This window comes from Zingiber officinale, chromosome 10A, assembly GCF_018446385.1.
Source record: "Zingiber officinale cultivar Zhangliang chromosome 10A, Zo_v1.1, whole genome shotgun sequence".
Classification (NCBI taxonomy): domain Eukaryota; kingdom Viridiplantae; phylum Streptophyta; class Magnoliopsida; order Zingiberales; family Zingiberaceae; genus Zingiber; species Zingiber officinale.
The window spans coordinates 1957889-1985140 of NC_056004.1; the positions used below are offsets into that span (position 1 = coordinate 1957889).

The following is a 27252-nucleotide window of genomic DNA, read 5'->3' on the forward strand; positions in this document are numbered from 1 at the left end:
AAGATTATAAATATATAATAAAAAAATAAAAAAGAATTAAAATTACAAAAAAAACCTGATTAAAAAAAACAAAAAACAATAAAATAAAACAAAACAAAATAAAACGTGGAGGTGGGAAAAGCACTGTCACTCAATAAATAATAAAAAAATTATTAAAAAATAAAATTGATAAAAAGTAAAATTAGTTAAAAAAACAAAACTTAAAAAATTTAAATAAAAGAAACGTGAATGAGAGGAATAAGGAGAAGGATAGAATGGTAAATATAATTAAATTTTATGGTGGGTCCGGGGAGAGGAGGGTATCAGCGGGGTGGGAAAAACAGCTCTCTTTCAAATTAGGACGATTATATTTTAATACTTTTTTAAGTTTATGTTTTTTTTTCTGTTCTTTTAATTCTAGGTATGATTGATAATTGTTAGTTATTTAAAATTAAATCTACTCGACTATAAGTTAAATAAAATTGATTCAAAGGATTTTTTTTCTAAAATAAATACGTCTTTTCATAATTTTTAAATAAAATATGTCCTCTCCGGGCGACCATCTATTTTATTTTGAGTCGACAAACCAGGAACACGTCAGGAACATACGCATATATTTATACCTATATCTATATCTATCTCGATAGATATATATGCGGAGATAGAGAGAAATCTATCTACCACGGAGTCAACGATTAGGATGAAAGTTAAAATTAAGATGGTCAACACTCATATGTCAAGAGTCGAACGGAGGACAATGACAATGATCAGTCGGACAGTCAGGATCTGACTGAGAGAGACATGTCCGAGCAAACCTCCAGTTTAACTCAGAATGATACATAAGACAGTCAACACTCATACGGAGTAGCAGGACGCTGAGGGAGATCGGATAACTTGTCCGAACGAGAAGGACAATTTGCTACACAGTCATTGCACGAAAGAGCAACTGAGGTCGATAAAGCGGAAGAATCTTGATAAGTGGCTATCCCCGATCGGCCAAGCAGCGAGACCTGACTATGGACAGAGCAGAGTCCCGGCCGAGTGACTATCCCACTCGGTCAAGCAACGGAACCACTGTAGTATCTCTCGATATTCTTTTGTGAAGTAGTGCCGCTGACGCGAGGCATGGTCGACAGGCAGATCGTATGACGAAAACTTCTATTATCTCGTCAGGGATATACATATCTTGTTATGATATGTTGTCAGATGTACCTTCCTGACAAGTCCTTTTATAGGACATATCGAAGAGCATGTCCATGTCTCGAAAAGTACACATATGACTCACTAAGATCTTATATAAAAAAGAATCCATCATCCATTAAAATACGTAGAAATCTTGAATTTTACTGTTACTAATATTGCTCCGCTTTCTTTATATTATCGATGACTAACTTAAATATCGAAACATCAACACCAAAACTCTCTTTTCTACTTAGCACCAATGTTATTTATTTTATAAAATAAAACGAAATGAGATCCACAGCCAGTCAGGAAGCCGCCACATCTTCAGCCTCCACTTTCGGACAAATAAAAATGAATCAACGTGAAGGATTTTTCTAAAACAAATACGCCTTTTTATAAATTTGAAAATAAACTATGCCCTCTGAGCGAACGTCGATTTTATTCCTCGGACCACAAACACAGCCAGCGCGATTACAACGAAGTAGCCAGACAACACGTGACACAAACCATGGCGTACATTGACCATTACGACTAAGATAAAGGAAACGCGTCCAGAAACACTGTCTCCAGATGGATTACTCGTCTACTCGATTCCGTACTTCTTCTTCAAGGAGCATACGAACTCGTAGACCTTGAGCGGGTCGTAGAGCGTCTGGGAAACACTCTCCCTCTCCATGCACCGCTTGCCCCACGCAACCAACTTCGGCGCCTCCGCCTCGACGCTGAAACCACCGCAAGTCTCGTATGTGTAGAACCAGGCGAAGAAGGGGACCAGCGCAATGTCGACGTAGCCGAAAGCGTCGCCGCCGAAGTACTTCCTGTCGCCCAGTTCAGCCTCCAGGACCTTCAGGATCTCGATGAACTCTTTCTTGGCCTCCTGATGGGCCTCTCCCTTCAGCTTCCACAGTCTGATTCCGCAGTCGTAGATCTGATCCATGGAGCAAGAGAGCAGTAGGCATACGACTTGTCAGCATTTAATTCACAGCGAAACAAAGACTGGAAGTTCATATCTAAGTTACTAATCCAACTCTTTTCCAATAGCCAACAGTTCAGCAACTATACAAATTTCTGAAAAAAAAAAACTTTCTTTTTTCCTTCTTTTCGTCAAGAAAACAAGATCTTCTTTAACTAATTTCTCCATGAAACAGAGAGGAATGCATATTGCCTCTCTAGATGTCTGGCGTAAACTATAGGTAAGATCTGGTAAGTAGCATACCATTCAGCGAATGCTAAAAAGAACATTTCGGGTATGCTTTCGCTCTCTTCATTAAAGAGAGTAAGATTGATTGCGATAGAAGGGAAAGGTAAGAATATGTACCTCAATCACTAATGAAAACAGTAAGAAATACCCACCAATCTCTAATGTTAACCAAAAACACTAAAAATCAAATGTATAATCAATTCCCCAAGAGAAAGAACTTTCCGACCGCCTGTTTCTTCCTCGCCAGTTGTTCTCAAACTCCACAACAAGTAAAAAAAAAAAAAAAGCTAACAAACACCACCAGCTTAGAAGCTTAGAGCCTCCATAGCAGCCACCTCCTCTGCCATCGAGTCTAACGTACGGCGACCCAGCCGAATTAGCAAGGTAAAACTAGGGTTATTCTATACAATCAATAATCAAACAGGTGGCGGGCATATCAATACCTTTTTGTCAACGAAGTCGCCCCAGAAGCGCGCCTGGGCGCGGGCGTAGGGGTCCGCCGGCAGAATCGGTGCGCCATCGGACCACACCTCGTCGATGTACTGCACGATGACGAGGGACTCGCACACCGGCTTGCCGTCGTGGATGAGGACGGGGATCTTCTTGTGGACGGGGTTGGCTTGCAGCAGCAGCGGGCTCTTGTTGGCCAAGTCCTCCTCCTTGTACTCGTACGCCACCCCCTTCTCCGCCAGCGCGATCCGGCAACGCTGCCCGAAAGGACTCACCCACACATCCAGTAACACCACCGCCTCCGCCATTCTCGCTCCTCTCTCCCTCTCTCTCTCGCTCTCGCTCTCCAAAACGATGTGGATGTGGAGGCGATTTGTGAGGTCTTAATAGAACACTGATGTGGAAGAATTCGATGGGCTCACCGCCTCGTGTGAGGTTATCACTTACGCAACGACGCCGTCTGGGGCATTCGATGCAGGGAAACAAGTCACGGCTTGCGTCACGAGTGCCGACCGAGGAGCTTCCATGAGCCGTCGATGGGGAGATCAACGGTAAGGTGGAAGGAGGTAGAACAACTGAGAATATTCATCCTTTTACATTTCCAGCAATTAATTTTACCAATTGTTGGGCTTTGACTTTGGCCCAGTTAAGTGCTGACATTAATTGGTGATGTAACAACGGATTTACTAAAATAATTAAATTATAGATAAAGGCGTATGCAAATCGATTGCCAGTTAGAATAATTTTTTTTTTAAGAAAAGGATTATTATTAAAGATGTCTAAATAATATCATATTTTATAAGTTAATTATATCTTTTGTAATTTTTTGTATTTAATTTTAAAAATAATATTTAATTAATTTTTTAACTAGCTTAATTAATTCTTTAGTTAGATAAATTTATTTTTTGACGGGTCAAATTTACCATAAAGATTAAGGAAAGCAAATGAAGAAAATTAATTTGCAACAAATGTTGCAAAGTCCTCAGTGAGTTAATCATGCGAACCCTCAAGAACTCAATTTTCTTATTCTCTTGCATGTTTATAGGGCCCTCCTTCTCCTTATCTCCTGATTGACTAATGTCAATCGAATGGGATCTTAAGAGCCAGCTCCCCAACTCCCTTGGATTCCTACTGGGTCCTGTTCCCCCTCATCTCCTGAATGATGATCAAACGGGCTCTCATGGACCAGCTCTTAAACTCTTCGAACGCCTATAGGGCTCTGCTCCCCTCATTTCTCGATCAGCTAATGTCGATCGAACGAGCTCTTTTTGGATCAGCTAGTACTGATTAGACGGGCTCTCAAGGTCCATCTCCCCAATTTGTCGATTGTCTGCAGGGCCCAACCTCCCTCTAGGATACTATCATAGCCCATTCACCCCTTGTAAAGGACTGGGCATTATGTTTGTGGTCCATCCCCTGACTGGCAACCCAATAGGCCTTCTGGCTCATGAGCCTGTATCATTATTAATATAACATGTGAGTTTGTCAAAAAGTCAGAAGATTATATCTTCGCATAGATATGCAATACCCCTGTACCTACGATGAGATTGTGTGATATAGTAGAAACATAAAGATTAGACAAATTATCAAGCGGTGATATGATGCCTCATTACATACGGAGATTACAGGAGATATTGTAAAAGGGGTCATTCATCGCTGGCTTAGATACCCAAGTCCATTACCCACCTCTCATTAGTCATTGTTTTTCTTCTGAGATTCTGACTTAATCGTTGGAGTAGCTACACCAGGGACCCTCCCCTGGTTTGCTTATTAATGGTTTTTTCTCTCCTCCTTTTGTTGATGTTTGTAAGCGTCCCCCGTCATTCCCTGCGTTCCCCTATCAAGTCTTCTTTCTGTCAAACTTCTAGCCAGCTCACCGATAATTCACATCTCACTGACTATGAAACTTGGTTAATTAAGTGATCCATTGATCTTAACTTGGCTAGCTTATATGAGTTTCTTCAACTTATTGAACTATTTGATATTCAGAAACACCATACAACTCTTGGTCATTGTGCCATACCATCCATTTATTTGTTGAAATTCTTCAAATTCTATATGATAGACTTAGTTAACCTCAATAATTAGCTTTGAGATGATTAGTCTAGTCTCATAGAATTTTTCAATCAACCATTAGGATAAATTGGGAAGTGCTTGCGACGGGCGACTAAGAATCCCAACATCCTTTAGTTGTGTGCCCCAGTTGGAGGAACAATTCTTACAAATTTACCATAACTAAGGATCGAACTGCGGATACTTGGATGACAACCTAAATATCTTACTGATGCACTAGATTTAGGACGAATTTCTTCAAATTCTGGCATAAAGCAATCTTGTTATGTGACTCTTAATTACCGTCGTCTATTTAAGCCTAATTTGATGCTAGTATTGCACTTTTCTCTGAGTCCTAACTATCGTCTTGTGCAAAGTAATGTCACCTTGTTAGCCGGTAAAGGTTTAGTCTGCATGATGGATTTTATTTGTATTTATTTTCATCATTTCCCATGGGTTGAAGAAAATTAAAATTCCTGAGTTTCTCAAATCCATCTCATACGAAAACAGGATGGACGAGAAAAATGCCCCGGGGCTATGGCGTCGTAATAGGATATTCAAATTGTCACTCAGGTATTCACAGTTTGATCCCTAATTATGATATATTTGTAGAAATTTTTTCTCTACATAGGGCGCGCAACTAAAGGAGGTTGGGCTTCTAGGTTGCCCGTTGTCCGCGCTTCCTGATTTATCCTGATGCCCGATGGAAAAATTTCGTAAGACAGGCCTGGTCACCCTTAGGGCTAGTGAACGAGGTTAGCTGGATTTATTATTTTCACGTCCGAGCATGTCTTCCTCTATACATTGACTATTTGTACTAATAACTGCTCCTTAATACTAGTCTAGAGATAGATTAGCGGAGGTATTAGGGACGAGCAAATCGTCTGATTTTGGGCGTGATGGAGGAGAAAGACTGATCCTAGCGACAACACCAATAGTAGATATCAGCACTCTACATCTTTATGGCTTTGACCAACTTCTATTTGCAATACATAAAATTAATAATTGTCCAATTTCCTTTGTCGCTATGCTTGATTCCATCCCTGGCATCTAGAAGCTTACTAGAAGCCACACCTTGGTAGAAACTATATCTAGCACCCCTTAGATCACTCGATCACTCGCCAAATTGATTAGATCATTGTACGATTTATTAAATTTTTGTATATAGATTTTAATTCAATGTATCTCATTTGTTATTGTTTATATTGACATATGATATATATATCTATATATATAAATTGACGTCAAATAAAAAGTAGCCAATTTTGATAAATCGCAAAAGTGATTAAGAAATAAAGAGTACAATACCTTCTATAGTTAATTACAAGAAAAAACCCTAAATCCTAAATTGAAAAGATGAAAGAGTAAAAAACTAAATTGCCCTCAAGACTATAAACAAATAATTATAATAAATTATATAATCTAACATCCCCCCAAACTCACGATGCTACAACTAGAAGCATTGCGAGTTTAATAAATAAAAACAGGAAGCGTGAAGCGGAATGAGCCTTAGTAAATATATCAGCTATATGCAGTGAGAAAGGAACAAAATGTAATGTGATAGTACTAAGTTGTAGATGATGACAAGTGAAATGACAATCTATTTCAATATGCTTCATTCTCTCATGAAAAACTATATTACGTGTGATACGATGATAGGATCTTGGGGCTCAAAAGGGGATATTAGAAAAAGGAGGGGCATTTTGGTCATTTCAGGTTTTGAGGGTTTTGGTATTAGAAGAGCATTGTTCACTACGGGAGGCTTCTTCGGGCTGGGTTCCGCCGCCTCCACCAAGAAGAAAGGGCTTCTTCTTGGTCCTTGTCGTCGTCGCCGGAGAGATCCGCCGACGATGACCGCCTTCGGGGCCACCTCCTCCCTTCTCCGTCGACACAGATGCCTCCCATCGTTGCCGCTAGCGCCTCACGCCGCCACCGCCGCCTCTAGCGACTGCGGATGCCGTCGCCGACACCTCCCACAACCGTGACTCCTCCTCCTCGCGTCGCCGCCACCCAACGGACTCAGCGCCGCCTTCCTCACGCAGACGCAGCCCGCCCTCCGGCGCTACCCATGCTCTCCCTTTTCCCTCGCCGACAGCAACTTCTAGCCGCCACCTCCCCTCTTCTCCGAGGTCGGCGCCCCCCTTTGTCGTCTCTGACACCGACAACACCTTTTGTCGTCTCCAGCGCCGACCAGATCTGAGGTCCGTAGTCCTCTTCCTCCCCGATGGTTCTGTCACATCCAGCGACCTCTGTCGCCCCTTCCAGTGGTCGTTGTCGAGTCCAGCGGCCACTACCGCCACCTCTAGTGGCCGCTACTGCCCTCCGATGCCACCTCCATTGACGGACACTAGCAGACCCACGGCCTTCGTCGGAGGCACGGTGCCGTCGTCGCTATCCGACACTCCTATTGGGTGATGCGCCGGTTTTCGAGTCACCGCTAATTCGGCCTTTGGGCTACTGCTATTGCCCTTTACCTTTGTGACCCACGTTTTGCACTGTGTGGTGTATTCCGACCACTGAGCCACTGTATTTCGTATCACTATTATGATTGTGAGTTATTGGTATTAGCCGGCCCGCATGTCGTGTCCCGGCCTGCGAGCCATTGTGGTATTCCGGCTTAGGAGTCGTCGTCATATTTCAGCTAACATGCCGCCTTTTGGATCCATGCTGCACCGGATTCTATGTCGTCGCTCCCAGATCCGACTCTTCAGCTGACCCACAATCATCTACCCTTTAGGGTCGCGACGACTCGATCAGCATCGCGACCAGCTCACCGATCCATCCAAGGGCGCCCCCGGGACTAGAGTACGTCACTGTACTCACCCTGTATTTATTTTGTTGTTCTACTGTTATTCGACCGCTTATACATTCAAGGGAGCTGCCTCGAGCATCGAGGTACCAGGGACCGGGGCAACTCGGTCGTTGGCTACAGGTACTGTTGACCAGAGGGCTTCTGACGACTTGGTCAACACAGAAGACAGCTCACCATCCGGGTCATGAAGATGTGGTCAACATTCCAGACACGTCATTCCGACATTTCCGTCTTCTCAGATTCTCGACAGGAACAACGTGCAATCTAAATGACACTCTGATTATCACAATGAAGAGTAGTAGGTTTCTGAAGAAAAATTTCCATATCTGCAAGCAGCCAACGTAGCCAAACAATCTCACAAGTGGTGGTAGCCATGGCACGATACTCAGTTTCTGTGGAGAATCTGAAAATAACATCTTGCTTCTTACTTTTACGAGAGATAAGAGAATCTCCAAGAAAAATATAGAAGCCGGTGGTCGATTTACGATCCATAAGGTCACTCGCCCAATTAGCATCAGAGTATGCACAAAGCTCTAACGAGGAAGTAGAAGGGAATAAGTGGCTTTGAAAATGAGTTTCCCAAAGATACTGAAGAATGCAAAAAACATCAACCTAATGAACTATGGTTGGTGCAATGACAAACTGACTAACCACATGTATAGCATACGTAATATCAGGACGAGTCACAGTGAGATAAACCAAGCTTTCTACAATTGTACGATAGAGGTTATGATCTGGCAAAGGAGAACCATCTAATGGAGAGTACCTAGCATTAATCTCAAGGGGAATATCAACTACCCTATTGTCAGTGAGACGTGCACACTCAAATAGATTAGCTATGTACTTTGACTGAGATAAGAGATAAACTTTAGGAGAAGAGGCGATCTTGATCCCCAGAAAATAACGTAGCAAACCCAAGTCTTTCATAGCGAAATAGTGAACTAATTCAAACTTCAAAGACTCAATTCCATCAAAATCAACACTAGTAATTATCATGTCATCCACATATAAAGACAAAAGTATACGACCTACATGCGTGCACTTGACAAATAAAGTTGAATCATGATTACTGGGATGAAAGCCAAGCGAGGTAACCACCGTGGAGAACTTGGCAAACCAAGCACGTGGTGCTTGTTTGAGTCCATAGAGAGCTTTACGAAACCTGTAAACTTCACCAAATCGGTGAGCAACTCCAGGAGGAGGCACCATATACATTTCTTCTTGAAGATCACTGTCACGCCCCGGAGGAGTCTCTGTCCGAAGAAATTTCGGCAGCATCTCCTCTGTACGGTGGACAATATGAAACTTTCTACATATCACATATACTTCAGCCACAGGCGGCTGGAATGATAACAAAAATAAAGACAAACACCACGCAGTTTATAAAGATATTCAGCCTCTGGCTGTCACAACCACGCAGTTAATAATAGTAATCAATAATAGTAGGACTCTGACTCGAAATCCACCCTACTCCACTACACTCGTAAAGCTCAAATCCAACGAACTCACCTCTTCTGCCGTCCAGGCAGGCATATAATAGAATAAAAAACCAAACCATCCAAAAGACCATCAAACGGTAACAATCCGTACAATATCCATAAATAAAATCCAAAACAAAACTAAAACATAGTCTGATGGAAGAAAAACCAAAATAAAACAAATAACAACCTAGTAGAGAACTAGCTCTACGTGCAGATGGGGGGCAGCCTCCGGACAGCCTCAACTGAAAATATCAACAATGGAGGCGGGTGAGTCCAACACTCAGCAGGTACAACTGATATGCATAATAAAACAAATAACAGACAACACTAATCATGCGTACAGTCTCCTGAATATGAGGAGGATAAATGCAACTGAAATGAAATCAGAAGATAACTGTACTGACCGGATCAAAGTATAAAGGTAACAGGTCGTCAGACCGAGTGAGTCATAATCCTGTATGCATGTCAATCAATGCATCCAAACAAATGCAGCATATAAGTGCAGCAATCACAAGCAAATAAAAATGCAATAAATGCATATGTCAACCCCATACTCTGAAATCAATGCTCCTGTGCAATGACAGAGTAAACGGGATGCTGTCGGAGTACTCCTGCCCTGTGACCCCAAATCATAAATGGGGGAGCTCAATGCTCTCATCTCCGACTACCACGCTGAGTCTCCTGACCAACGGAGCCAAACAAAGTCCACCATCTGCCGGCTACCACGCTGCTACCCTAAATGCCAACGGAGCCAAACAGAGCGGAACTGACTGCCGGCTACCACGCTGAGTCACCTGACCAACGGAGCCAAACAGCAGAACCGCCACACACCAGCCAGATATACAAATCCATGGGTGATGTGTGCAGTACATGTAACTGGCGATGAGCTCAACCAAAGTAGAGCCGACAATCGCACAGCATGCAATCATGATGCATGATACTAAACATGGCAATCTCATGAATAACATGGCATGATCCATATAAATAGATACAAAGTGTGTACCACAAGAAGACGTATCAAATAGAAGGTACACAAATCGAAGAGGGTATCAAATAAACCCTAGGTCCAGAATATAACAGAGCATGTGGTTAGGTCACTACCTAAGGCATATGTGATCAGGTAGATAATATGCAGTGCAGAATAAATAAACAAACAACATGTACTAATCATGTAGTGACCAACCGAAATAAACAGGTAACACAATTACTGTTATATGTTAAACATATTATCATGCATATCAAAAGACATAAGTCAAAGTACCCGCCTCCGAAAATAGAAAGATCCAATCCAACTCCGAGATACTCGTCTCGAATCAGAGCCCTGTGTAAACAAATACATTTACTTTTATTTAGCTAGAATACAATAAATAGCTAAATAAATCCTAAATATAAATTTAGAGATAAACTCTAACCCATCAATCTCAATCTACCTAAATTAAATCCAACGGTTAATTAGGGTTAAATTTCAACTCCCTAACCCTAAGATTAGGGTAAAACCCTAATCAATATACACAACCCAAACCTACTCATATTCATCCATCTAAACAATCGAATCAAAACCATATTCTAAAGCATATATAAAATGCCCTACACCTTACCTAGATTCACAGTCGTCGTAGGAACCAATAGCCACTGAATGGAGAGGCTATCAGAACCGAGTAACTGCTGGAAACCCAATTAACGCCCTACAAATGGTGATGCTTGAATCCACAGCCAACATTAACCTAAGTCCAGAACTTCCCATTAACAAAATTAGAATTCTGATACCAAACTCCCAAATTAGGCAAAAACCAAAGTAATCAAATCCCAAATGCCCAATAAGGCTTACCTACTCGATATCCTCTCTTCCGGCAACTGATGATGTGAAAGTATCTGAAGGATCAGATGAGGAAGAGGGAGGAGTCGGCAGAAGTGGAAGGAGTTCGGTTAGGGCACAACGGGAAGAACTGATGTCAAACAAATGCTAGACACAGCGGCTGGAGGCTAGGAGAAGGGCCGGCGGTGGTGAACTAGGGCACAAGGACAGCATCGCTGGAGTCGGGGCAGAGGCTAGAGTCGGGTCCTCGGCTGCGTTGGCTCGAGAGTCGCCGGCGCTGTCCCGTGCGGCGGCGTCGCTGTCGGGTAGAGAAGGCGGCTCGACAAAGACCCGAGAGAGAAGAGGCTCGGCAGCGGAGAGATGCTCCGCGAGTGGTTTGTGCTGGCAAAGGAAGAGGAGAAGAGGAAGGAGAAGAACCGCCGAGTGGCCGGCGGTTAGGGCACGCCGGCGGTTAGGGCAAGGAGAGGGTGCGGCTCGGCGTCGGGGGAGAAGAAGGGAACGGCGTCGGGGAGAGGAATAAAAGAGAAAAGAAAAACAAATAAAAAGGAAAAGAAAATAAATAACTTTTCCTCGCCTAAATGGGGTAGCCTAAACAGGCTTTCCCGGGCCCCGTTCTTGTCCCCGTTAACTCGTCCATACGAGCTCCGAAAAATTCCCGAAAAATGTCCTAAAATTCCGAAAAATTCCCTTATCATTATTCCTCATTTTTCCGGTATTTTACATTCTCCCCCACTAATAAAAATTTGGTCCCCAAATTTCGTTATCTACCATCAGCAAGTACTAATAACAGGTAAAGAGTATAAATGCTGAACGGTAAACTAAATCACATACCTCAAGTGAAAAGATGGGGATATCGAGCTCGGATAGTATCCTCGAGCTCCCAGGTAACCTCCTTATCCGAATGATGCTGTCATACGACTTTAACCAGTCGGATAGTCTTGTTCCACAACTGACGCTCCTTCCGGTCCAACTTCGTACCGGAACCTCCTCATAAGTGACGTCAGACTAAACTGGAACTGAGACACCTATCAACACATATATCAGATCGGGTACGTATCTCCTCAGCGTAGATACGTGGAATACGGCGTGAACGCCTGCCAAGGACGGCAATAGTGCCAACCGATAAGCTACTGCTCCAATCCTTTCCGAGATCTGGAAAGGTCCAATGTATCGCGGAGCTAGCTTACCTCTGAGGCCAATCTCTTCACCCCTTTCATGGGGGAAACTCGCAGAAATACTGTCTCCGGTCAGCATAACACTTCTGGCAGTCTTATGCCTCTGACATCCTCTGTCTGATAATATAGACCAACTCTGCCTCATGCTGCTCTATGAGGCCCCAACAACTGGGCCTCAGGGATTCTCGTCCTGATCTACGACTGAGCACTTATGGTAACAAGACTACCCTGCTCGGTCTGTCCCTGCTCCTCAAGGTCTAACTCGGAGAAACCCCGAATCAAGTTTGTTACCACTACTCAGTGGCAAACTAAAGTCCCTCTAGACTTCTGGCTAAGTGCATCGACAACCACATTAGCTTTTCCCCGGTGATAGCTAATGGTACACTCATAATCCTTCAGGAACTCCATCCATCTCCTCTGTCGAAGATTAAGTTCCTTCCAAGTAAAACAGATATTTGAGATTCGATGATCAGTGAGAATCTCAAGGTAATATCATACAGGTAATGCTGCCAAATCTTCAGGGCAAAAATAATAGCAGCCAACTCCAGATCATGAACTGAGTATTTTCTTCTCAGGCTCCCTCAACTATCGAGAAGCATATAAAAATACTCAACCGTGCTGCATCAGAACAGCACTCAAATCCTGAATAGATGCGTTGGTGTAGAGGACATATCCGTCCTCTCCAGAAGGTAAAACCAAAATCGGAGCCGACACTAGTCTCCGCTTCAGCTCCTAAAAGCTGGTCTTGTCATCCTCAGTCCAAGTGAACTTCACGCCTTTCCAGGTCAGGCGTGTCAGTGACATAGCTATCCAAGAGAAACCCTCAACATATCTCCGGAAATATCGAGCCAAACTAAGGAAGTTGCGAGCCTCTTCTATAGACTTCGTCTACTTCCAATGGCAACAACCTCGATCTCCTGTAGAACCACAGTATACTCCTACTGGTGACCGTGTCTCAAACATCTCACAGAAGACAATCAAAATATGCATACTGATCTTCACATCTAGACGTTTCCATTGTAACATCTCTAGAACTATGCAAAGATGAAATGCGTGACTCACCGTGGATCCAAAATAAATCACAACATCGTCAACAAAGATAATGGAAACCGATCCAAACATCATAGGAATGCCAAAATCATCCAGTCTCTGAAAACCTCTAAGGCTTCCTAACCCTAATAGTAAAACCAATACTCATAATGTCTGTATCACAAACATTTCTAACCATAAGATCCCTGACAATAAATCTGAAATATGATCACCAACGATATAAATCACCAAAGAATATATCCTCCAGTGTGAGAGCAACGCTCCATCACAGGAAACATCACATATGTGGGAGCAACGCTCTACCACAAGAAATCCTCAATATGTGGGAGCAACGCTCCACCACAAATAATCCAAATAGGTATCCACAATAAATATGGGAGCTATGCTCCGCTACAAACAATATATAAGTGCCCCAAGGCACCTAACTATCCAGCTAAAGACTGTACAAGATCTCTCTACCACAAATCACTGTGGTTAACCTAGGCTATAACAACCTAGTAAACTAATCAAATCCATCATCAACTCTATCAGCATCCTAGTGGTTCATCCACTGATAGGAAAATTAGTTGATGGGTTAATCCAACAAACGACATAATGCAGTCACTCCACATTCTGCATTCAGTATAAGTAAAATCATCATACTGCTACCAATGTATACACCTAGCACACATGCTCACACAACATATGTATAATCAACAAAATCCTCCAATTCTTATACACCAAACACACTCACAACTCAGGTATATTCAGTATGATACATCCAACAATACATACCGAACACGTGTGCAAAATCAACATAGGTAAAATCGACAATACACCTCAAACAACCCTCACATGACATATCTTCACCTATGCCAAGAGTATAACCAACATATACTTCCAATAAAGCATACTAAACCCAGGTGCACTCACATATCAAACATAATCCAAAAAGATACCTCAGATACCACATCAAACACATATGTACATATCACAACTCAGATTAAATCGACAAAATGCCTCCATCAAAACACCACCGATGTACTTATACTACATCTCGGATTTAATCAACAAGCTATCTTCAATAATACCTCCGGATACATACTCCGAACTACATATCTATAATCCACAAGGAGCCTTCAAACCACATCAGAACATGGATACATATACTACTTGCAAATGGACAGTCCACCCAGGACTCCTACAACCCAAAACAATCATGATATACATGCAACATAGACATGCAAAATCAGCATACCAGCTCAATCAAAGAGACCAACCTTATGTTACCAACACTCATGGGTTACGGTATATCTAAACAAAATTCATGCATATGTATCAAGCATGAATACATCAATCAAAAGCAACCCAAAATAAAGCAGCCTAATCATCCAGTAACAACCCTGCTCTAAGTTCAAAGGAACTAATATCGGACAAGAAAAATATACACAGCCGTGGTATAACATTGCAAGTCAATGTCATACCCTACCAAGACTATATCAAATGGGAAGAATTTTATCATCACAAATCCAAATGTACTCTCCCAGTATACACTAGTAACGAGTGTATCCCATAAGTGTTAAGCAATTAGCTCTACACTTCCTTACATCAACGGGTCACATATCCCAATGCACCCTCTAAGTTATCCCACCAGGTATATACAATCCATGGTCAAAGTCTTCATGAAATAGGGTACATCGATCCTTTATCACCTATCCAAGCCGACAATGATATATGGCTAAATCAGTCATTTCCACGTCAGTACAAAACAAGTACTCAAAGGTGCTCTAGATACATAACTAAGCACAAACAACCTAAAGGTTCAAACCTCTAAGAATAGAGTATGACAATCCTCTACTGATCAACCAACAAAACTAAATCATTCATCTACTAACTAATCAAGAATACCTTAATCCTCCACAAGCAACTAAGGTATATCAAACCACGATCAAATGGTATACTACATTATCAAATAACTAAATCAGTTCATGGGTCAATTCAACACTAATACATCATCTCAAACTAGAGAATGTCAATCCACATAATATCATATGAATAAATGTGTACGACCCAAAAGAAAAAGCTAGAATTCAATATCATCAAGACACCCTCATTTTTTTTTATCCTCAAAAATATCAGCCCACTAATATCAGATGAATAAGTCTCTACTCTCCATGAGGGTAAGTTAGCATTCAAAACATCAAATCATTATTTATCCACATAGTTTAATATCAGATGAAACAAATATCAATTTTATCATCCTGTTAACTAACCACAATTAACCAGATTTATTAAAATCAAAAATCTCATAGGCACATAAACTCTCTAGCTTCCAATTTATAATCTGATCACCAATTATTAACATCAACCTGTGAACACCATACAGGATACTCACTATATCACCATCAATGACAACCCAAATAAAAGATCATCAAAATAGTTATCCACTAAAAGATCATCAACAACCACATAACATTTACTCTCTTAAATCATTAGAAATCAACACATCAAAATATCTGATCTCACAATATCCCTCAACCTCAAACCATTCTCAACAATGATCAAACATGGTAACTCCCCAATAAACAATTTCATCGTATCGGGTACCCTAATATCCAAAAGATATGAGTATAAAAACTCAACTGACTAAGTCAACAGGAATAGGTAAGTGTCATCCACTACCCAACTAACAATAGCAGAGACTGGTATGTGCCTCCATCTCCTACTAGTAGTAACAGAAGATAAAACTACTGATGCTATGATAAGAAAATCACTAGAGATAATAATCCTTGATATCTATTAAGGTCAATCATGCTCAATGGATAACCCATCACATATAATATGTGCTACAACATCCAGACAAGTACTAAAGATAAAGTGCTAATACATGTCATAACTATCAAATTAAACATCATACCTATATGCCGTCTGGAGATGTTCCATCGTTGTCCAGCCCCAAAATTGACATCGGAAAAACAAACACCGAAATCCATATAAATCCAAAACGGAAGTCCATAACATAATCGAAACGGACAAATCCGTGCAACCGAAAATAACTGCCCAGACTAATATGTCTCACAACTAGGGCTAGTATAAAATGTCAAAATACCAAACGCGGTATCACACTGCTCGATACAATGAATTGGTATCGGATAAATCCAAAATCCAACACACGGAAATCAAATAAATATCGCCAAACTTTGGCGATACCCAATAAACCGATATCAGATTATTCAAAGTATCCACAATACAAAAACAAAGATCGTAAAATCCACACATAGCAAGTATCGTAACTTGGCTCGATACCACTAAATTGTCACGCCCGAGGAGTCTCTGTCCGAAGAAATTTTGACATCCCCTGTACGGTGGACAATATGAAACTTTCTACATATCACATATACTTCAGCACGGATGGAATGATAACAAAAATAAAGACAAACACCACGCGGTTTATAAAGATATTGACTCTGGTGTCACAACCACGCAATTAATAATAGTAATCAATAATAGTAGGACTCGACTGAAATCCACCCTACTCCACTACACTCGTAAAGCTCAAATCCAACGAACTCACCTCTTCTGCCGTCCAGGCATATAATAGAATAAAAAACCAAACCATCCAAAAGACCATCAAACGGTAACAATCCGTACAATATCCATAAATAAAATCCAAAACAAAACTAAAACATAGTCTGATGGAAGAAAAACCAAAATAAAGCAAATAACAACCTAGTAGAGAACTAGCTCTACGTGCAGATGGGGGGCCAGCGACTGGAACTGCTCCGGACAGCCTCAACCTGAAAATATCAACAATGGAGGCGGGGTGAGTCCAACACTCAGCAGGTACAACTGATATGCATAATAAAACAAATAACAGACAACACTAATCATGCGTACAGTCTCCTGAATATGAGGAGGATAAATGCAACTGAAATGAAATCAGAAGATAACTGTACTGACCGGATCAAAGTATAAAGGTAACAGGTCGTCAGACCGAGTGAGTCATAATCCTGTATGCATGTCAATCAATGCATCCAAACAAATGCAGCGTATAAGTGCAGCAATCACAAGCAAATAAAATGCAATAAATGCATATGGCGACCGCGCACTCTGTCATCACTGCTCCTGAGCAGTGACCGAGTAAACGGAATGCTGTCGGAGTACTCCTGTCCTGTGACCCCAAATCATAAATGGGGGAGCTCAATGCTCTCATCTCCCGGTACACGATGACGGGGAGGATATCTCTGCCGGCTACCACGCTGCTACCCTAAATGCCAACAGAGCCAAACAGAGCGGAACTGACTGCCGGCTACCACGCTGAGTCCTCAGACCAACGGAGCCAAACAGCAGAACCGCCACACTCCAGCCAGATATACAACTAATCCATGGGTGGTGTGTGCAGTACATGTAACTGGCGATGGGCTCAACCATAGTAGAGCCGACAATCGCAAAGCATGCAATCATGATGCATGATACTAAACATGGCAATCTCATGAATAACATGGCATGATCCATATAAATAGATACAAAGTGTGTACCACAAGAAGACGTATCAAATAGAAGGTACACAAATCGAAGAGGGTATCAAATAAACCCTAGGTCCAGAATATAACAGAGCATGTGATTAGGTCACTACCTAAGGCATATGTGATCAGGTAGATAATATGCAGTGCAGAATAAATAAACAAACAACATGTACTAATCATGTAGTGACCAACCGAAATTAACAGGTAACACAATTACTGTTATATGTTAAACATATTATCATGCATATCAAAAGACATAAGTCAAAGTACCCGCCTCCGAAAATAGAAAGATCCAATCCAACTCCGAGATACTCGTCTCGAATCAGAGCCCTGTGTAAACAAATACATTTACTTTTATTTAGCTAGAATACAATAAATAGCTAAATAAATCCTAAATATAAATTTAGAGATAAACTCTAACCCATCAATCTCAATCTACCTAAATTAAATCCAACGGTTAATTAGGGTTAAATTTCAACTCCCTAACCCTAAGATTAGGGTAAAACCCTAATCAATATACACAACCCAAACCTACTCATATTCATCCATCTAAACAATCGAATCAAAACCATATTCTAAAGCATATATAAAATGCCCTACACCTTACCTAGATTCACAGTCGTCGTAGGAACCAATAGCCACTGAATGGAGAGGCTATCAGAACCGAGTAACTGCTGGAAACCCAATTAACGCCCTACAAATGGTGATGCTTGAATCCACAGCCAACATTAACCTAAGTCCAGAACTTCCCATTAACAAAATTAGAATTCTGATACCAAACTCCCAAATTAGGCAAAAACCAAAGTAATCAAATCCCAAATGCCCAATAAGGCTTACCTACTCGATATCCTCTCTTCCGACAACTGATGATGTGAAAGTATCTGAAGGATCAGATGAGGAAGAGGGAGGAGTCGGCAGAAGTGGAAGGAGTTCGGTTAGGGCACAACGGGAAGAACTGATGTCAAACAAATGCTAGACACAGCGGCTGGAGGCTAGGAGAAGGGCCGGCGGTGGTGAACTAGGGCACAGGGACGGCATCGCTGGAGTCGGGGCAGAGGCTAGAGTCGGGTCCTCGGCTGCGTTGGCTCGAGAGTCGCCGGCGCTGTCCCGTGCGGCGGCGTCGCTGTCGGGTAGAGAAGGCGGCTCGACAAAGACCCGAGAGAGAAGAGGCTCGGCAGCGTTGAGATGCTCCGCGAGTGGTTTGTGCTGGCAAAGGAAGAGGAGAAGAGGAAGGAGAAGAACCGCCGAGTGGCCGGCGGTTAGGGCACGCCGGCGGTTAGGGCAAGGAGAGGGTGCGGCTCGGCGTCGGGGGAGAAGAAGGGAACGGCGTCGGGGAGAGGAATAAAAAAGAAAAGAAAAACAAATAAAAAGGAAAAGAAAATAAATAACTTTTCCTCGCCTAAATGGGGTAGCCTAAACAGGCTTTCCCGGGCCCCGTTCTTGTCCCCGTTAACTCGTCCATACGAGCTCCGAAAAATTCCCGAAAAATGTCCTAAAATTCCGAAAAATTCCCTTATCATTATTCCTCATTTTTCCGGTATTTTACAATCACCATTCAAGAAAATATTTTTGATATCCATCTGAGATATCTTCCATTGACGAACAGAGGCAACGACAATTAACAGACGAACAGTGGTCATTTTAGCAACAAGGGTAAAAGTTTCCTCATAATGTATGTCATACTCCTGAGTAACCTTTAGCAACAAGACGAGCTTTGTATCGTTCGACAGAACCATCAGATTTAGTTTGATCTTATAGACCAACGAGAACCAATGACGCGTTTCCTTGGTGGCAGAGATACTAAATCTCAAGTATGAGTATGATGTACAGCAGTTAATTCTTCATCCATAGCATTCTGCCAAAGAGGATTATCAACAGTTTTTCTATAGGACAAAGACTCAGAAAGATGATGAACAGAGGTAACAAAAGAAGCAAAGTAAGTAGAATAACAAGAATAAGTAAAATCAGGTAGTTTAGTAGACTTACGAGGGAGTGTAGATCGACGAATATGATTGTCTGCAATCTTTAGAGGCAATGGAACAGTCACAGGCGGGGGAGGGGGAGGTGGATGAGATGTCTCGAGAATACTAGAATATGATCTGCATGAGTCATGTAATGTGGTAGAAGAGGTATAGAAAACAAAGGAATATGCTCAAGAAACACAACATGATGAGATAAATATAATTTGTTACTAACTGGATCAAAACAACGATATCCCTTTTGTCCAACACCATAACCAAGGAAGACACACAAAACAGACTTAGAGGACAACTTATCACGCTCGACGTGTGGTTGGAGAATAAAATAGGTACAATCAAAACCATGTAAAGAGGAATATTTAGGAGCATGACCATGTAGTTTTTGAAAAGAAGACAAACATGAATTGTGAGAAGTTGGAATCCTATTAATTACATGAGTAGCAGTAAGAATTGATTCTCCCCAAAAAATACTAGGAACATCAGCAGACAATAAGAATGAACGGGCTATCTCAATAAGATGTCTATGCTTTTTCTCTGCAACCCAATTCTGTTCAGGTGTTTCACGACACGAGGTTTGATGTATAGTTCCTTCTGATGCAAGTAAATGAGAACAATTATTGGAAGTGTATTTGCCCCCGAATCACAACGAAAATACTTGATAACTGCTTAATATTGAGTTTTGACAAGAGCTTTAAAGTTATTGAAGATAGTAAGATAATCAGATCTGTGTTTCATAAGATAAACCCAAGTATAACGAGTGTAATTATCAATAAAATAAATATAATATCTTGATCCCCCTTTTGTAGAAACAGGAGAAGGCCCTCACACGTCCCCAGGGCTGTGGTGCCTCGGTAGGACATCCAGGTTGTCATTCAGGCACCCGCGGTTTGAACCTTAGCTACGGCGTATTTTCATGAATTTTTCCTCCAAATGGGGGGGGGGGGGGGGGGGGGGGGGGTGTAACCAAATGATGCTAGGCTTCTGGGCTGGTCATTGCGTGCACTTCCAAGTTTACCTTGGTGGCCTGTACCGTGAGGTCGGGCCAACCACCCCCAGGGCTAGTCAATGAAGCTAACTGGAATTATTATTTTTATCCCTAGGGCGTAGCACAGCTAGGGGCGCATGGTTTCGTGGTCGAGAGGTCCAGGGTTCAATCCTCGGGGTTTCATTACCTGGGGTTAACGTCCCGGCATGCGCTTTCAGCTGTGTACTTACATTTATCTCCCTCCATATTCGTGAGACCGACTCTAGGGGGGTCGCTGATGTAGCAATTCCATAGGAGAAGACCCCCATACATTAGAAGAATGAACAAGATCGAAAAGATTAGGAGAAAAAGAAAGATTTTTATTAAAAGGTAATGTAGAAAATTTTGCCATTTTATGATCACTACAATATGTAGAAAGTTGACTTAAGCGTCAGATTGACTTCACCGGAGACTTCCCTAGTCGTCATTGTAACTCATTTTTTGTGCATCTTCTCCTTTGCATAATAGAAGTTACGTCACCCTCCCGATCAACAATAATCATAGCACATTACCGATGAATCAAATATCTCTGTTATCAGACAGGATCAAATGTATTTGTCGTCACTTTAAATATCGAAACATAAAAATTTTTATTATTTAATTTATTAAAAATCAAATTATTTTTTTCTTGTCTCATTCATTTTTTTAATTGTATGAGTTAGTGTAGTTTGAGGAACAAGTTTAACAAATGAGTTAAGTGATTTGTGAAAAAAAAAATCATCAAATTTACATTTAGATTCAAAATTAAGAAAATATATTTTACAGGAATAAATTTAGCTAAAATAAAATAAAAATGCAACCAACAACTATGGACACGTCCTACGATTAAATAAAAGGAACTTGGTAAAGCTTAATAAATTCACACTTGCATTTTATTTGTTTTTCCAAGACAAATGTCGAAGGCCTCTACTATAACCAATTTTAACTAATTCAAAGCATTTGATACTTTTAAACAAGAATGTTTTGTGACAAATAAATAACTAATAATAAAATTTAGTTTCTAATTAATTAATAATTTTACCTATAAACTCATTCCAAATTCATATACTCTAATTTTAAATTTTCTTATCATATTTAGCATTTAATTATAATTTTAAGTACTTATGCCCTTAAAAAATTTAGGTTCATTTCAACTTTTCACAATTATATTTTTATTACTTTTTTGAATTTATGTTTTGTTAGTTCTTTTAAGGGAAAATTTACATGCAACTCCTATTCACTACAAAAAATAAGACTTTTAGGGACAAATTTTGGGACGAATTTTAAAAAATAATTCGTTGCAAAAATTTTTGGGTCGAAATCAGGGACGAAAATTTTTTCGTCCCAAAATGGTTGATGCCAACTTTTGGAACGAATTATGGTTTGTTGCAAATTTGGCAACGAATTTGGGGACGAAATTGGCGACGAATAATATTTTCGTCCCCAAATTCGTTGCAAAAAAGTATACAAATTTGCAACGAATAATTTTTTTGTTGCAAATTTAGCAACAAATTTGGGGACGAATTCACATAATGGTTTGTTGCAAATTTGGCAACGAATTTGGGGACGAAATTCGCGACGAATAAAAGTTTCGTCCCCAAATTCGTTGCAAAAAAGCATACAAATTTGCAACGAATAATTTTTTTGTTGCAAACTTAGCAACGAATTTGGAGACGAATTTACATAAGTTTTGTTGCCAAATTTGTCTCTATTTTTGCAACAAATTTGGGGACGAATTCAGAGACAAATTTTTTTTTGTTGCGAAGTTTGTCCCTAATATTGCAACGAATTTGGGGACAAATTCGGTGACAAAATATGTTTTGTTGCCATTTTTGTCCCTAAATTTGCAACGAATAATAAATTTGTTGCAAAATTGGCAACAAATTTGGCAACAAAAATTGCCAAATTTCATGAAAATATTAATAATTCAATTTTGTCCCAGAATTCGTCCCAGATTCTGGGACGAAATCTGGGACGAAAATAAATTTGTCCCTAATTATGATAGAACGGGGACAAATCATTTTCGTCGCCAAATTCGTCCCTATATTAAATATTTTTTCCAGATTCAATTTATTTCTACAATTCAATCCATAGATACATAAACACCAAATTCAAATAACAGATAATATACATTCAACACATCATAATTTCACATACAGTATTAATAATTGAACTCAACTCATAATTCAACAAATATAAAGATCTCAACAATCTTGTTCAAGCTTCTAGAAAATATTATACAAAGTTCAACAACCCAATGTTATATAAGTTCATCATCCATCAAGAAGGTAAATAAACTAATAATACATCAAGTCATCTTCGTCTGCCACAAAAGCTTTGCTCCCCATCAAATCTCCTTTGCCTACATAACAACAAACAAATAAACCAGATCATGTGTAACAAGAAAGATTGTAAATATGATACGATATGACCATGTAACAAGAACGATTGGAAAAAAGACATAACTGTGAAATTCCTTAAACATTCAAATAAATGCCCTATTTACCAATGATATGAACCATCCATGTGATAGCAACGGTAAATAAAAGTATAAGAATTATCGTGAAGCTAAGTGCAAGTATCGTAACTATAATACAACCTAATATAATTGGCACATCATATATAGAGAGAGAGAAAGAGATCTTGTGTAGTATGGTATTAGGGTTCAAATTTCCTCACTTTGTTCACTTTATTTTTCATTTTAATTTGCTGAATTTATAGTTTTGTCCTTGGTTTGGTTGTGTTTTGGTGTTTAATGTAAACTAAAGAATGTTTAAAATAATTTCTGTGAATATGCAAATAATTTCTGTAAACTAAAGATGGTTTTCATGGTGAATATGCAAATCTTTCTTCCTTTAGCTTTCATGCACCTGATCCTCATCTAAGTGAAACGGTTGCTAATTTCTATGTATTTTAGTTGAAACTTACTATGGATCCTGGACTAGGAGTCTAAGACACAACTACTGTTCTTTACACTAGTTCTTTTCTCTAGTAAGTTCAATCACTTGCTTTTGGTACAAAGTTTACTTATTGCTAAGCAAATATGATTAATTGTAAAGTGTCACAAAACGTTAGGACGACCAAAAAGGATATATTTTCGGAGCTCATTTATCAAACTATAAAAATTAAGCAAAATGATGGCATCAAAAGTTGTTGGATGCTTGTTGATCATTTTTATTAATTTCGCCTAATTGATTCTTTTCACATCCTCCTTGTAATCCTCTCCTCTTTTATGCTTTTATGTGGACATCTTGTATATGTGGTACTAATAATTAAGATAGGCTGATGAAGGGACTTGGCTTTGTTTAAATTAGATTGCCTTTTAATACGGAAAAGATGCATATCATGAAAAAAAGTTGATTTATGGTTTGATAGTTCTAAATTCAGATGTGTACAATTAATTTTGAAAATCTTAATTGGTATATTTTTTGGTTTCTTTTACATAGCTATATTATCTTACAATTCAGATGTGTATAAATAATTTTGAGATTTTGGACATAAGATCGCTACTGAGTTTATCTAATACTTCTGTTTGCTTGTTTTTCATCTAAAACATGAATAATTAACAAAAGTTCAGACATATTAGAAGCATACAATTGAAGAAAGGACGAATAAGTGTAGGAAGAGTATAAAAGTAAAATTATCTCACTATAGAAAATGCTAATTCCAATGACCCATATTTCAACTTCAGATCATTTGATTCTTTGGAAACCTTAGCCTTATCTGCAAGAGCAATATCAGTTTCAAGAAAATCGAACCGCAACATAATGAAGCATCCTTGCTGCAAGAAGGGATGCTTTAACTTGCATTACCTACAAAGAAACAAACCTTCAGCAAGTTTCTTCTTCAAGTAGGTTAGCCGTTCCTTCAATGCCTTGAGTTCCACATTTTGCATCACTCTCCAGTTAATCTGCTGATCTGCTTTCCTCTAAAACACAAACAGCAAAACATTTAACGAAAATAAACTTACATTTCACCTAAAAGAAAGAGCATAAAAGCTGTCGAAGAAAAATCCATTAGTAAAAACAATTGAGCGAAATAAAGTTTTTTTTTTCAAACGAGATGAAAATACAGTGGTACCATTCGGGAAAATTTGAAATTGAAAGTCACTAGTGTAGTACAATACAAAGTCAAAACGCCACAGACAACAGGCTTGAAGGCTAACCTTCTTGGCGAGCAAATCGTCCAGCTTCGAATAATGAGATTTACAGACGGTATTCAGAGATTTCAACAGAGGGCTGTACTCGTTTAACCTGAAATTTCTGAAATTATATCACTACATACCGACAATTGCCCATATCCAGCTCCATATCAAAGATGATCAAAAGAAATCACTAGCTAGTGGTTAACGCAGGGAGCACAAATTGATGCAAGATTTGAACCCTCGCAAATGGCGCAGCAACTGCTGCTGGGCTTCCTCACCATCAATTGACACCGGATTCGACCACGATCCAGCGACTGATCGCCAACAACAGAATGGAGACTTCGATTTTGTTTCTGGAAACTCGACTGATCGCCAACAACAGAACGGATCGTTCTCTGCTTCCAGCACGCGCCTGGCGGTGGCCAGCACGCGCCTGGCGCCGGACAGCCCACGACGGCAGGCAGCCCCGCGACGCGGACAAGATTCGGCCAGCCACGGCAAGGCCCGCGCCGTCGCCGAGAGAGGGAGATCCGAGAGCAGTGGGCTTACCAATCGAAAACCTTCCACCGCTGGAGAGCAAGCGGTTGTCGCAGATCACGCCGTCGTCGGTCGGAGATGTGGCCGAAACCCTGGAAATCGCATGTTGGAAGGGGGAACGGGGGAGAAAGAAATGGGGAAGAACATAGGAATCGGGATGAGATGTAGATATAGGGTTATTAGCATCAAATATGTTTTTGTTCCTAATTTTGGGACGAATCCCTGGATTCGTCCCAAAATCTGGGACGAATTCAGGAATTCGTCCTAGAATTTATTTATTTTTAAATAAAAGAGGAAAAAAATTAGAAGGAATAAATACGGACCTAGAGATATCGGAATTTGATGAAACAAGTTTCTATGCGTTTGTATCATTGTCCTGATCGTAAATATATCCATGAAAATATTTTTAACCAAATATATTTATTTTTGAAATTTTTTAATCCCAATTTGACCTAATTTATTGTTAAAAATTTGAATCACTGAAAATATTAATTAAAAATTATGGATGAAGACATATTTATGATCAGGTCAACGATACAAACGCATAGAAACTTATTTCATGAAATTTCGATGTCTCTAGGTTAAGATATAAGCCTTCGGTGTATGATTTTACCTTTTTAAAAATTATTTTCAATTTTGGGACGGATCCTGGATTCGTCCCAAAAATTTAATTATTTTAAAAAAATATATAACAAAATGGGACGCCTTAAATACAGACCTAGAGACATCAGAATTTGATGAAATAAGTTTCTATGCATTTGTATCATTGTCCTGATTGTAAATACAACCATAAAAATATTTTTTGACCAAATATATTTATTTTTAGCATTTTTTAATCCAAATATAACCTAATTTATTGTTAAAAATTTGAATCACTGAAAATAATAATTAAAAATTATGGATGATGATGTATTTACGATCAGCTCAATGATACGGACGCATAGAAACTTGTTTCATCAAATTATGATATCTCTAGGTTCATATTTAAGCCTTAGGTGTTTGATATTATTTATTTAAAAATAAATTCAGTTTTGGGACGAATCCAGGAATTTGTCCCAAAGTTTGGGACGAATTCTGAGATTTGTCCCAAAAAATTAATTATTTAAAAAAATAAAACAAAATTGGACGTCTTAAATACGGACCTAGAGACATCGGAATTTGATGAAACAAGTTTCTATGTGCTCGTATCATTGTCCTGATCGTAAATCTATCAAAAAAAATATTTTTATCAAATATATATATTTTTGGAATTTTTTATTCCCAATTTGACTTAATTTGGTGTTAAAAATTTAAATAACTGAAAATATTAATTAAAAATTATGGATGATGATGTATTTATGATCAGCTCAATGATAAGGACACATAGAAACTTGTTTCATCAAATTCCGATGTCTCTAGGTCCATATTTAAGCCTTAGGTGTTTGATATTATTTATTTAAAAATAAATTCAGTTTTAGGACGAATCCTGGATTCGTCCCAAATTTTGGGACGAATCCAGGAATTTGTCCCAAAGTTTGGGACGAATCCAGAGATTCGTCCCAAATTTTGGGACGAATCCTGAGATTTGTCCCAAAAAATTAATTATTTTAAAAAATAAAATAAAATTGGACGCCTTAAATGCGAACCTAGAGACATCGGAATTTGATGAAACAAGTTTCTATGCACTCGTATCATTGTCTTGATCGTAAATCTATCAATAAAAATATTTTTTACCAAATATATATATTTTTGGAATTTTTTAATCCCAATTTGACCTAATTTGGTGTTAAAAATTCAAATCATTGAAAATATTAATTAAAAATTATGGATGATGACGTATTTATGATCAGCTCAACGATACGGATGCATAGAAACTTATTTCATCAAATTCCGATGTCTCTAGGTCC

The 27252-nt window shown here is 39.7% G+C and overlaps 2 protein-coding genes and 1 long non-coding RNA gene across 4 annotated transcripts; all 3 read right to left on the reverse strand.

Annotated features, from left to right (window-relative positions):
• Nucleotides 1-1583: 1583 nt before the first annotated feature.
• On the reverse strand, nucleotides 1584-3201 carry LOC122027154 (probable glutathione S-transferase parC). Its single transcript, XM_042586046.1, has 2 exons — nucleotides 2806-3201; nucleotides 1584-2089 (listed from the first exon to the last, which is right to left on the reverse strand). Exons 1-2 carry the CDS (start codon nucleotides 3118-3120, stop codon nucleotides 1745-1747), a joined length of 660 nt encoding a protein of 219 aa, XP_042441980.1. The 5' UTR covers nucleotides 3121-3201; the 3' UTR covers nucleotides 1584-1744.
• Nucleotides 3202-7176: 3975 nt separating this feature from the next.
• On the reverse strand, nucleotides 7177-8885 carry LOC122028001 (uncharacterized mitochondrial protein AtMg00810-like). The gene is made up of 3 exons (XM_042587012.1): nucleotides 8328-8885; nucleotides 8036-8264; nucleotides 7177-7388 (listed from the first exon to the last, which is right to left on the reverse strand). Exons 1-3 carry the CDS (start codon nucleotides 8883-8885, stop codon nucleotides 7177-7179), a joined length of 999 nt encoding a protein of 332 aa, XP_042442946.1.
• Nucleotides 8886-22846: 13961 nt separating this feature from the next.
• Nucleotides 22847-25549, reverse strand: LOC122027156. Of its 2 annotated transcripts, none has more exons than XR_006124300.1 (4): nucleotides 25108-25549; nucleotides 24851-24938; nucleotides 24514-24613; nucleotides 22847-24408 (listed from the first exon to the last, which is right to left on the reverse strand). It is a non-coding gene; the product is annotated as an uncharacterized LOC122027156 (long non-coding RNA). The 2 variants fall into 2 exon arrangements; XR_006124301.1 differs by lacking the exon at nucleotides 25108-25549 and having other exon boundaries at nucleotides 22847-23047; nucleotides 24335-24408; nucleotides 24851-25091.
• Nucleotides 25550-27252: the final 1703 nt, after the last annotated feature.